This window comes from Gobio gobio, assembly GCF_949357685.1.
Source record: "Gobio gobio genome assembly, chromosome: 5".
Taxonomy (NCBI): Eukaryota; Metazoa; Chordata; class Actinopteri; order Cypriniformes; family Gobionidae; genus Gobio; species Gobio gobio.
This window is the reverse complement of record NC_137101.1, coordinates 4,953,653-4,966,152: the sequence shown is the minus strand read 5'-3', so window position 1 is coordinate 4,966,152 and position 12,500 is coordinate 4,953,653. Positions and strand designations below refer to the sequence as shown.

Sequence of the window (12,500 nt, the reverse complement as noted above, 5' to 3'; positions counted from 1 at the left end):
TCGGACAAACCGGCAGATTCGGCGATGTGATTGGTCAGATCGCCTGTCAATCAAACTCGCGGCGAAGGGTGAATTCATAAGTAATCGGAGTGCTTCCTATATATAAAGTCCTTGCTATGAGTAAGTTTGCAAGTAAATGTCAAATTATACTAACACCTAACAGTCTACTAATACTCTAATGAGAGTTAATTGACATGTAGAATGTCTAAAGTGGATTTAAGTTGAACCGATTTTTAATCCAAAGTGACTTACATTGCACTCTAAAAAATGCTGGGTTAAAAATAACCCAAGTTGGGTTGAAAATGGACAAACCCAGCAATTGGGTTGTTTTAAGCAAACATTTAACCCAACCGCTGGGTTAAAACCCCACATTCACTGGGTTAAAACAATGCAATTGCTGGGTTAGTCCATTTTCAACCCAACTTGGGTTATTTTTAACCCAGCATTTTTTAGAGTGTGCATTTGATCAATTCATGCATTCTCTTGGGAATCAAACTCACGACCTTGGTGCTTTGCGATACAGAAACACTCACGTGACATGAACTGTCAGCATGTAAAACGGCCATGACTCTCATGTAAAACTATAGCGTTTGTCTGCAGATGCATTACGAGCAGTTGTGAGAAACGCATTACACTATAATGTGTGTGACAGGAGCGTGCAAATCAATACGTGATCACTTGCAAAGCCTGTACTCAGACCAACAAAAGACGTCGAGCAGACCTAACGCTCAGATGAACGACGTCTTCATACGTGCAATCGAGCGGCTCTGTGTGGCCTATTAAGACACACAGGTTATTGTCAGAGCAGACGTGAGCGGTGCAGGGGTCACACGGTGGTATGTTTACACAGCCAGACCACACAGATAAAACAACTACACATAAACCGTTATAGGAACTACTATCACACCAGACATCACACATGTGCACCAGGTGTGTGTGTGTGTTACACAGAACATGGAAAACACACTCTGTCTTCCTTTCCAGTTCACAGTCAAAGCAAATGTGCAATGACAATGTATTGATTCGTCACAGGTTTTCTTCCTTTTAAGGTTCCCATTGCAAAAGGTCCCAAATACATGAATAATGCGGCCACTAGAGGGAGCAAACTAAATACTCGCAGCAAAAAGAACAACTTCTCTGTGAAAACAGCTTCAAATTAAAGTCATAAAAAACATTCACTATAGGATTTAAAGCTTGAAATGGCGGTTCTGCATACTTTCACATGCATGAGCTGCAAACGGGACAAAAAGACGGGCGATACAACATTTATAGTGACACGGCGTGTGATCTCTCAATAAAAAATAGGCAAACTTGATTTAACAGTTTAGTTTCAACGCCATGTGAAACAACAGCTAATTATTGAATCTACTTTGAGCTATCTTTAACTCCAATTTTTTTATGTTTTGTGCACTTTTTGTGCCAATAATCAGTCTAAACAGGCTTTATTCTAACAATGAAATTATAAAATATAATATATACTATGTAATAATTATAGTATATTATTTCAATGTAGTTTTGTTATTCAAAACACAAAAATGCTTTGACGATCATAAATGTAAAGAAATAAAGTGACTGATGTTATGCTCTTTTAAAATACTGTTTAACATCTGGCCACATACAATGATGTCCCGTTGACAAGCCAAATCGTCAGTCTTCTGTACTTCTCTGTGTGTGTGTGTGTGTGTGTGTGTGTGATTGTGTGTGTGTGTGTGTGTGTGTGTGTGTGTGTGTGGGGCAAAAAATACCACTAATATGCACAGACGCAAGCACAAACATTCACATCAAATGACCTTCTGCATGATTCTGCAATGTGTTTGTGCAGAGCACAGAAATCTCCACTGCTCGACATTTTTGACATTCTAAAATCAAAACGCACACCTAACAGTGTACAAGAGGTCAAAGTTCATCCCTTTAGCTGTGAGCTTTTCCCGTATGTTCTGTTACGCGTGAAAACTAATGCGTTGCTTCGAGTGAAAGTGCTCCAAGAATCCAAATGTCACTGGAAAAACACAACCGACAGAAATATTCCCCTCAATAATGTGATGAACGGTTGATTAGCGTTACTATTATGTATCCAAACAAACACTAAAGTGTGTTCTAAAAGGTTATTATTCTGATCAATCGCAACAATAAGACGCGAGTCGTGTGGTTGAAACGTCCCATTTCAGAAGTAAGTAAACACACACACGGTGTAAAAACCCATCATTATCGGTGCTATTGTTGTTGGTGTGATCAATAATAGCGATACGCGCGTTTAATTCGAGCACGCGGCGCTACACTTGCGAAGAAGCGCCCGCGTTAATCCCGATCAAAACAGCAGCAATGAAGATAGCGTACCTGGTCTCTCTGCAGACAGGGCAGAGACGTCCTCCTGTGGGATTTGCTCCTGGACTGGCCGTGCTGTGCCATGTCTGACGAGACTACGGAGCTGGACCTCCTGCGCCTCTTAAATACCGGAATATCTCCCCTCGATCCCTCCCGGTGTGATGCGCCCTGCTCCGGCAGCAGCCTGTCCGCATACCTCGCCAGCAGGACCCCCAGCACCCCGAGCAGGTACGCCAGGTAGGGTCTCCAACTGGCGCGCACCTTCTGCAGCGACAGAAGCGACACGGTCCTGATGATGCTGATGAAGAGGAGCACGGAGATGCCCTGACCCAGCCGCACCACCATGAGCGCCCCGCTGGCCAGGCAGGCGAGCAGCACCAGCGCGGTGGCCGTGAACGAGTACAGCTGCTGCGCATCCAGCAGCGACTGCGCCGCCGCTTCGCCCAGATGGCACACGGTGAGCAGGAACACGGCCGTCCGGATGAGCACCCCGCAGCGGAGCAGATACACACCCACCCAGAAGAAGGCACACACGAGCGTGAAGACGGGCGAGAGCAGCTGCCACACGAGCTCCACGAGCGTCACCAAGTGCAGCGCCGGAGATCCCGAGTGCGCGTGTGCGCGCTCCGCGTCCCAGTCCGCGGACTGATGAGCGAGCAGCGCGAGGAGCACGGACAGCGAGGCGACACACACGGCAGAGGAGAGGCTCCTACGGCTCCGCAAGCACGAGTGCCAGCAGTCCTGCTCCACGGGAGTGACACAAGTGCGCACATAGCCGTTGCGCACGGATTCCAGTGCCATCGGTCACGGGAGAGCACGCGTACGCGCTCGCGCACACACGCATTAATGCGCAGAGCCGCTGTTCCTTTTCACGTGAGCGAGTGAGTGAGTGAGTGAGTGTGTAAGTGACTGACTTTCGAGCGGCGGACTGCCACGAGTTCGCCTTCAACGCATCCTCGCGTGAAAGTCAAAAGTAAAGCCCGGGTGCGCGGAGCAGGAAAGCGAGCCCCTTTTCTTTGCAATAACGCGTAAAATCGCTCATCGTCTTACGATCCAGTCGGGCACAACGAGGAACAACTCCTGATGTTTCTAGGCCATCATCATCCTCATCCTCATCACCACCACGAGTGATCTCCCTCCCGCGCGCTTCCTCTCTTTGTTTTCCTCGCGTATCTCGCTGGATTATATACTCTCTTGTATCATTTTCACGCGTGGAAACTCTCGCTGCAGAAACATTTCCTTGACTTTTTGGATCATATTGGCCAATGTCCCGTCGCTCGCGAGGCGGTCCTTAACACAGCGCGCGAGCTGCGCTCCGTATCAGCAGCCACACGATATGATCCTGATCAGACCCGATTCAAAGCAGTCGGTTGATTTATTGCTTTCAGCTGCTCAAGCACATGTGCAATTTTACAACTCACCTGCATCACACTTTAAAAAAAAAATTGAATTCGTTTATCAAACCGAGATATACAAAATCAAATTTTAATTTTGATTTGTGTGCTCCTAATAGGTGATATTGCGCATGACTTTCCAGTACAGTTGGAGATGTTTTGGACTTAATTTACCACCCCAAAAAATATTTATTTTCTTGCTTTCCTTTTACAGTAATATATGTATAGTTCATTAACATTAACTAATAATCACAATTCCCTGCAATATAAAAAAAATGCCTTCATGCTTTCTTGACATTTAGTTTTAGTTATTTATTTTGTGTATTTCTACAAAAACACTCCATTCATTAAATATTTGAGTTTATTTTATTTTATATCACGGTTTTGTCTTTATTTGCGGTTCTTTCAGAATTTTTTACAGCAAAAATTTTCAACAAAAAATTAATTAGCCCCAGATATGAGGAATTATTATTTTTTTTAGTTTATATCACCATTTTGTTTTCATTCTGACTTATTTTTCTTTTACAGCAAAAATTATATATTCATTATGATCACGATTCCTTCGATATCGAACAAAATTCATATGAAAGTCACTCTTCGGTTTTCCTGCTTTCTTTGTGTATTTTTCCACACAAAACTTCCTTTATCAGCCCTAAATATAAAAATATTTTATTTGTTTATTTGTATGCTCTGTAAAAGGTGAAATTGCGTATGACTAGTTAGGTGGTGGTGTTAATTTACCACGCAAAACACATTTTTAGATCACGTGAATAATTTTTTGTGCTTTTTGACTGATTTTACTTTTACAGTAAAATGTTATAATTCATTAACAGTAAGATTCACAATTCCCTGCGATATAAAAAAGTTTTCCCAGCGATATAAATGTTTCTTGACATTTAGTTTTATTGACTGACTTTGCTTTAATGATAATATTTTAGCAGATGTAATTTAGATTATGTATATTTCAACAAAAAAAAAACTTAATTTATTAACCCCATATGAAGAATAACAAAACAATTTGAGTTTATTTCACGGTTTTGTTTTTCTTTCTTTGGTATTGGTTCTTTCAGGCTTATTTTTCTATTACAGTAAAATCACAATTCCTTCGATATAAAAAAAAATTCATATGAAAGTCACTCTTCGGTTTTCCCTTTCTTTGTGTATTTTTCCACACAAAACTTCCTTCATTAGCCCTAAATATATAAATATTTTATTTTTTTATTTGTATACTCCGTAAAAGGTGAAATTGCGCATTCCTTTTTGAGTTTATCTGATTTTATATCGCTGTTGTTTTCTTTGCTATTGGTTCTTTCGGACATTTTTCTTTTACAGTAAAAATTGTACATTCATTATGATCACAATTTCTTAAAACAAAACTCATATGAAAGTCACTCTTTGAGTTTTCCTGCTTTCTTTGTGTATTTTTCCACACAAAACTTCATTTATCAGCCATAAATATGAAGAATTATTAAACATTTTGAGTTTATATCACTGTTTTATTTTCTTTCAGACTTTTCATTTACAGCAAAATTGTTATTTTCATTATGATCACGATTCCTTCGATATCAAACAAAATTCATATGAAAGTCGCTCTTCGGTTTTCCCTTTCTTTGTGTATTTTTCCACACAAAACTTCATTTATCAGCCCTAAATATATAAATATTTTATATTTTTATTTGTATACTCTGTAAAAGGTGAAAGGTGTCCTTTTTGAGCATATCTGATTTTATATCGCAGTTTTTTTCTTTGCTATTGGTTCTTTCAGACATATTTTTCTTTTACAGTAAAAATTGTACATTGATTATGATCACAATTCCTTAAACCAAAAGTTTTCCTGCTTTTTTTGTGTATTTTTTCACACAAACTTCATTTATCAGCCCTAAATGTGAAGAATTATTAAATTTTTTGAGTTTATATCACTGTTTTGTTTTCTTTCAGATTATTTTTCATTTACAGTAAAAATTGTATATTCATTATGATCACGATTCCTTCGATATCAAACAAAATTCATATGAAAGTCACTCTTCGGTTTTCCCTTTCTTTGTGTATTTGTCCACACAAAACTTCCTTTATCAGCCCTAAATATATAAATATTTTATATTTTTATTTGTATACTCCGTAAAAGGTGAAATTTTGCATTCCTTTTTGAGCATATCTGATTTTATATCGCAGTTTTTTTCTTTGCTATTGGTTCTTTCAGACATATTTTTCTTTTACAGTAAAAATTGTACATTCATTATGATCACAATTCCTTAAAAGAAAAGTTTTCCTGCTTTCTTTGTGTATTTTTCCACACAAACTTCATTTATCAGCCCTAAATATGAAAACATGTCTTATTTTTATGTCTATCTGATTCACTCTCACTTTCTTTCTTTATGGTTCTTCCAGACTGATTTTCTGTTTACAGAACAATTTTACAGTTCATTAACAGTTCGCTCGTAAACTTTTCCCTGTCAATGGCCAATCGAGATCAAACAAAACTCACATGATGATCATTTGGTTTTCTTGGCAATTAGTTCTTGCTGACTGATTTTCCTCTAGCTAGTTAACATTCACTGGTACACACGATTCCCCATCGTTGCACGAGGGAGATCAAACACAAATCGTATGAACGTTGACAGTCCCAATCTGGTTACCATTCACACAGGCAGTCGGCAGTGTGGGCAGAATTCCCAGGAGACGAAAACCAGTTTCTAGCACAGGAACTAAGGAGCATCTCTCTGTCGGCAGGGCAGAAACTGGCAGCCGAGGCATTTCAGCAGCCTGATGGATGTTCATCCCATGGTGACGCTCTCAGTTTCCCGGCCTCCCCCTGCCGAGGAGCGGCTACAGGGAATGTGGGAGTGCATGTTTGGAAAGCTGCAGAGGCAACAGTCTCTTCCGGTCTCGGTTCCTGGGTCAGTCGAGGGCCAACTAATATTAAGTCCTTGCGTCATGTTCTCCAAACAGCAAAATAAAGATAAGGGTAAAAATTGCAGGGAAAGATCCTAAGCGGGAACATAGCAGAGCCGTTTCCGAGGATAAGGGAGCAAGGCGTGCATCAGGGAGAGAACGAGCGAATACGCCCCTGTCAAAACAGAAGCCTAAATCTTGTATTATGATGTTAGGTCATCAAAGGTTAATGCAATAAGTGGGAAACGTGGTGAAGGAAAAGCTCGTGGTTTTAAAATGCAGAGATGCACGACTAAACCACAAAATAAAGACTTTGCCTAAGTCCACTTTAAATGCTGACGCTATTCCCTGGTTTGCCACTAAAGGGCACTAGCTTTTCTATGCTATAACGATCAAATATTGAACAGCTCACCTTCGTATGAATCCAGATTGATCTCTCAAAATGCATTAACATGAAAATGAGCCTGAGCTTGTACATTGAGTTTCATCGGAGAGACACACTCGAGCCAAAGTTATACACGAGGAAAGAATAATTGTATGCAGTCGCTGACCTGACATCGAGGTGTTTACACTTAAATCTATTTGCCCGAAACATTTGAAAAGCGCCCGTCTTGTGATAAATAATCAGACACTCTGGGTTCAGCGCTTGCCACAGAAAAAGCTGAAATATAACCCTGCCTTCCATGGAACTGTGTGGGGGAACCGAACGTGTGAGTCCAAAATGCATTACAGGTGGAGCGATTGAGGATTAAGTCTGGGAGAAGATTCAATTTTCCCTCCTAGTACATCAGCTCTAGCATAAACCCCGGCTTGGCACAAGACGACGAGTATAAAAGCATAATTTCACCTCCACCCCTGCTCGCTGTTCTCTAGGCACACTCCTGCGGTTAGAATCTGAATGGAGAATGTTCTGTATGCAGAGAGCCGTCCTCCGGGAACATTGGGATGGAATTGTGGGATACTGTCACCGCACAGGCCGGGCTTTTAGCAATCTGTCTGAACATTTCCATGCAGTAAGTCATTTGAAACATGCATTGTGTTGGTCAAGCATGCTGTTATTTCTTAGGCCGTGTGTCTGTCCACAAAGCGAGTTTTCAAGCGGCTAGAGTATTTTTCCAATTGTTTTTAATAGGAGACCTATTATGCAGAATTCACTTTTATAAGGCGTTTGAACAGAGTGTGTGTGTAAACAACCAGCCTATAATGGTAAAAATCCAGCCAAGACTTTTTTTTTTTTATAATCTCCATCAATCATTATCAATCTCTCATAACTAGAGATGTTCCGATACCCTTTTCCCCTTCCCAATTCGATACCGAGTACTGATCCGATACCTGGGTGTGTATACTACTAGCCCTGTATGAATTGCTAGAATTATTTTATGGTGTGCTTCAGACTTATCCCTTAATAAAACATGAACAAATACATACAGTATTTATTACAGTATTTTTATTATCTGACATGCATTTGACAGTAATATTATTTATTTTTCTTAAGCGAAAAAGAACTTCAAATGCATCCACAAATCTAACACCGCAAACTAAAAAAGGTATTTTAGTTTTACAATATAACTGTATAAAAAAAAAACTAAAATAAATAAATAAAATTGTATATTAATCAGAAAATTATCTCACAAGTGAAAAATAAGCAACCATCTAGGCATTATTATTATTAGTAGTAGAGACGTATTATTAGTAGCCTAATATACTCTGCCAATTTAAAAAAAAATTAACCGAACTTTATTTTGACGGGGTTGCCGTGAAGTTAAGTGTCTGTGTTCCTTATATGACAGTTTTCACAAATGAAACGGTAAATTCTCATGAAGTGACAGTTTATGCGTTCGTGTCCTCATTTAGTGACCATAGACTGTAAAAAGAAACTGGGGGAGGTTGCCACTTGATAGTGACACACGGCAGAGACTCCAAAGACAGCGAGCGAGTGTGTGTGCGGGCGCCCGCCATCCACACAGAGACGAAATACTGCTAAACAGCGGACATACTGCTAACCAGTCCTTCCAGAAAAATGCTGCTTTTTTTGTGATTGTTGCGGGGAAAAATCCTTGATTATGCGGCATGTTTTCTTAAAAAATGCGATGGAAAAAGCGGGATATTTATGCAATTTTATGCAAAAAAATTGCAGGAACTTGCAAAAACTGCGTTTTGATAAAAGAAAAAAAGCTCTTCATCACAGAAAGTGCTGGGAATATTAAAGTTCCCATCTTGTTTTATTGAAGACCTTAATAAACACATGGCTCATATTTACAAAACATAGAGTCAAACAAGTTCTGTAGCTTTACAAAAGGAATATGCTACAACTTCTGAAAAAATGAATAAATAACTTCCTGTTTTACAGAGGTAGCTATACAAAACAGACATTTGAGTGCTTCCAATGCACAAAGTGCAATCTCTTAAAGGGTTAGTTCACCCAAAAGTTCATTAGTGACTGACCCTCATGTCGTTGGACACCCGTCAGACCTCCGTTCATCTTCTGAACACAAATGAAGATATTTTAGTTGAAATCTGATGGCTCTGAAAGGCCTCCATTGGCACAATGTACTTTACACTCTCAAGACCCTTAAAAGGCACTAAAGACGTCGTTACAAAGTCCATCTCACTACAGTGGTTCTAAAATAACTTCATGGAGTGACGAGAATAGTTTTTGTGCGCAAAAAACCCCCTAAATAACGACTTATATAGTGATGACGATTTCAAAACACGGCATCATGAAGCTTCGAAGCGTTATGAATCAGTGAGTCGATTCATGATTCGGATCGCGTGTCAAACTGCTGAAATACGTGACTTTGGCGATCCAAACCGCTGAATCGACTCACTGATTCATAACGCTTCGAAGCTTCATGATGCTGTTTTTTGAAATCGGTCAACACACCGGGAAACTGCTTTGCGCTGTCTTTTGCTGTTATTTTTGTTAGCAAATGGGAATTAGCGTGCTTCATCATGGTTTCACCGATATCTATGGTTTCACCACGGGGTTTGCAGCTTTTCGATGACGTTCACGTCAGGTAATTACGTCACTTCAAAACTTTCCCATGGCAATAGGGGGAAATGGCAACTCCGGTGTGAAGTAAACAAACATTTTTCAACTTTCTGCTAAATATATATGACTTTTTTGCAACGAAAATGCGGGGGATTATGAAATCATGCTAGCCACGCATATTTTGCCCGCGGAAATAGGCAATTTACGTGTCGAAAGTGCGGCGTATTTGAAAAAATGCAGACTTTGGCTGATTATGCATTAAATCATGCAATCGCATAATCGCGTTTTTCTGAAGGGACTGGCTAACGCGTTTTCAATTCTTCTTCGCTGCTCTAAACAGTGGTTGCTTGTGGCAAGACAGCGCAACTTCCTGTGTTTGCAATGGACATGCGTAATAATAATACGCCTTTACTAATAATAATAATTATGCCTAGATGGTTGATTATTTTACACTTGATCTTTTTTTATAAACAATGTTTACTTTTAAACAGCATACAGCCTTTACAAGTTTATGTATGATTTACTTATAATGATTATCATCATAAATAATAAACTTAATACATTTAATTATTTTTTTAAATAGTAAAAAAAAAAAACATTTAGCTGTGGTACCGAAACTGGTTCTGAGTACCGTACATTTTTGATGGCATTGGTACCGACTACTGGAATTTTGGTATCGTGACATCCCTACTGCCCGCCATCTCATGACCAATTCATCCGTATTTGTACGAGGTGGCTAAATCGTACAAATTCATATGACCTCACTTGTATGGATTTGTACAATTTGTATATCCTGCAGGGATGGGTATGTTTTAGGGGCGGGGTTAGAAGTAGGTCGTTCGTACGAAATCATACAAATTGACCAACTCTACAAATACGTACGATTTAGCAAAATTCTGATGAGCAGTTTTGAAGCGTAAAGTCGGGTCGAGCTGGCCGTCCCCATCTTGGCAGCGCGTCACTCCCAGATAACAGAAAATGGGCAAAAGGCGGGACGTGGGCGGAGCTGAAGTGACGCGATGACTAACAGACAGCAGATAAATGGCTATCCACCTGTCACTCAAAGTGGCCACGCCCTTAATTATGCAGAACTTTAATGCTTTATATAATGTAAACAAATGAGTTATAAAAAAATTCACCCCCTCACAGTCGTCATGAAGGGCAAAATTAGCCGTATAGACCAAAACCATAATTTGTACCAGTCTTAGGGTACAAGTTTTATTCTACTGTAAAGTTGGGCATTTTAACAGCTCAATGAGATTCTGCTCACTTCTGGAGTCTGTCTCTAGTGGCCAGTCGATGAATTGCAGTTTAAGTCACTTCCGTATCGGCTTCAAGAGAAACTGCGGGAGGTTGACGCTTGGTGTAAACAGGGCCAAAGATGGCAAATGCTGCAAAAAGTCGACATAACATCTAAACTTACTTTAAATACATGTGAACAACTTATCAGTGCACGTTAAACAAAAACTCATTCCTTCCAAAACCATCCAGAATCCCCTACCAACACATTGGTAAACCATCCAGAACACCCTAGCAACCACTAAACAATGCCCTGCCAACCACCCAGAACAACAACCATTGTTTTCATAATCTTTCACCAAAAATATAACATTCTCCTCCCCTGAACAAACAACACCACCTGTTATTATTAAGCCCCTCCCCTCCAACCAAATCAGCCCAATCAAATCCAAATGGATAAGAGGCCCGTCCTACATTTTTTTCTCATTTCAAATTCATAAATGATTCACATTATGGAAGGAGACGGGCAAGAAAGAGCATTCAAACAAAACACTTTATTGACATCAAATCTTTGGCACTTAAGCAAGTCAACAAGACATCCATGAACACAACTCTTTCTAAATCATGTCTGAGCAATTAATCAGTACTTTTTACTTTAGGATGGAGCAAAATTCTGACAAAGTCTTTATATATTTCTGCTAGTATTTACAATTATTCATGGACTGACAGTGCTTTGCAACCCTAAAGAGGTCGAAATCTAAATGCAAACACACTCAAACTTCTGTCTTCAATATTTCAGGAAGCTCATTAGCATCGGAGTTTACAGAGAAACTGAATGTGTTTAGTTTAATTGTTGCATAGAGCCCAGAGCTTGACATGTTTTTGGTACAAAGGATCCTATATGACCCAAAAACGTGCTCCGCTGAGTTTCTTGGAAGAACAGCCGGTTCTAGAATGGTGAAAAAGCAAAACGCTTCCTGTAAATACAAGTTCGTGCTTTTTAATTCCCACCAATTACAGTGATTCATTATCACAACAATGTTTAATAGAGGGTCAATACATGTGCATTTTCAACAGGGCCCTCATTCCTGACCTCTGGGAGAAAGCACTGGAGCGGTTATGAGCGGTGACCTTTGATCCCGGCACCCGACGACTCACAACAGCTGCTCGAAACATGGCAAAGACTGACCGTGTGAAGCGTGTACTGACCCCACTCGCACACACGAGTGTAACTGAGGACAAATATGAGCATAAAGCTCTATCATCGTGCTTCAATTAATTATTTATGAGGCTCGGAGAGAATCTGTGCTATTGGCAAACACTCAGGCTCAATATATACACTCGGCTCAAGTGCTGGATGAATACGTCCTCGATTTGGGCGTTGAAGCAGGTGAGCGGTTGATTTCAGAGTGTATGCTAATAGCCCGCGTGGTTGGTGGTTGGGCTTTGATGTTGAGGACGGAGCTCGCGACAGGAATGTGTAGCTGCGCTGTTTTTGGAAGCAGGCGAGCAAAACCGCTTCAATTAAAACGGGCCGTTCCTTAATCAGCCCAGCAACTCATAAACACACTCCCCCTCGACACACACGCTGAATCGCTTTAGCACCATGAGCACTGTGTGTGCCTGTGTGTCTCTGTGAGATCTGAACCCCAGAATTC

General features: G+C 40.2%; 1 protein-coding gene across 2 annotated transcripts in view; it reads right to left on the bottom strand.

Moving 5' to 3' along the window:
* The window catches only part of pde3a (phosphodiesterase 3A, cGMP-inhibited), a 164,074-nt gene extending 158,876 nt beyond the window's left edge, over positions 1-5,198 (bottom strand). For both annotated transcript variants that reach the window (XM_079817227.1, XM_079817228.1), the window contains exon 1: positions 2,338-5,198. In XM_079817227.1, coding sequence (XP_079673353.1) covers positions 2,338-3,126 — 789 coding nt within the window. In that variant the 5' untranslated portion in view covers positions 3,127-5,198. The remainder of the gene's footprint in view (positions 1-2,337) is intronic.
* Positions 5,199-12,500: the final 7,302 nt, after the last annotated feature.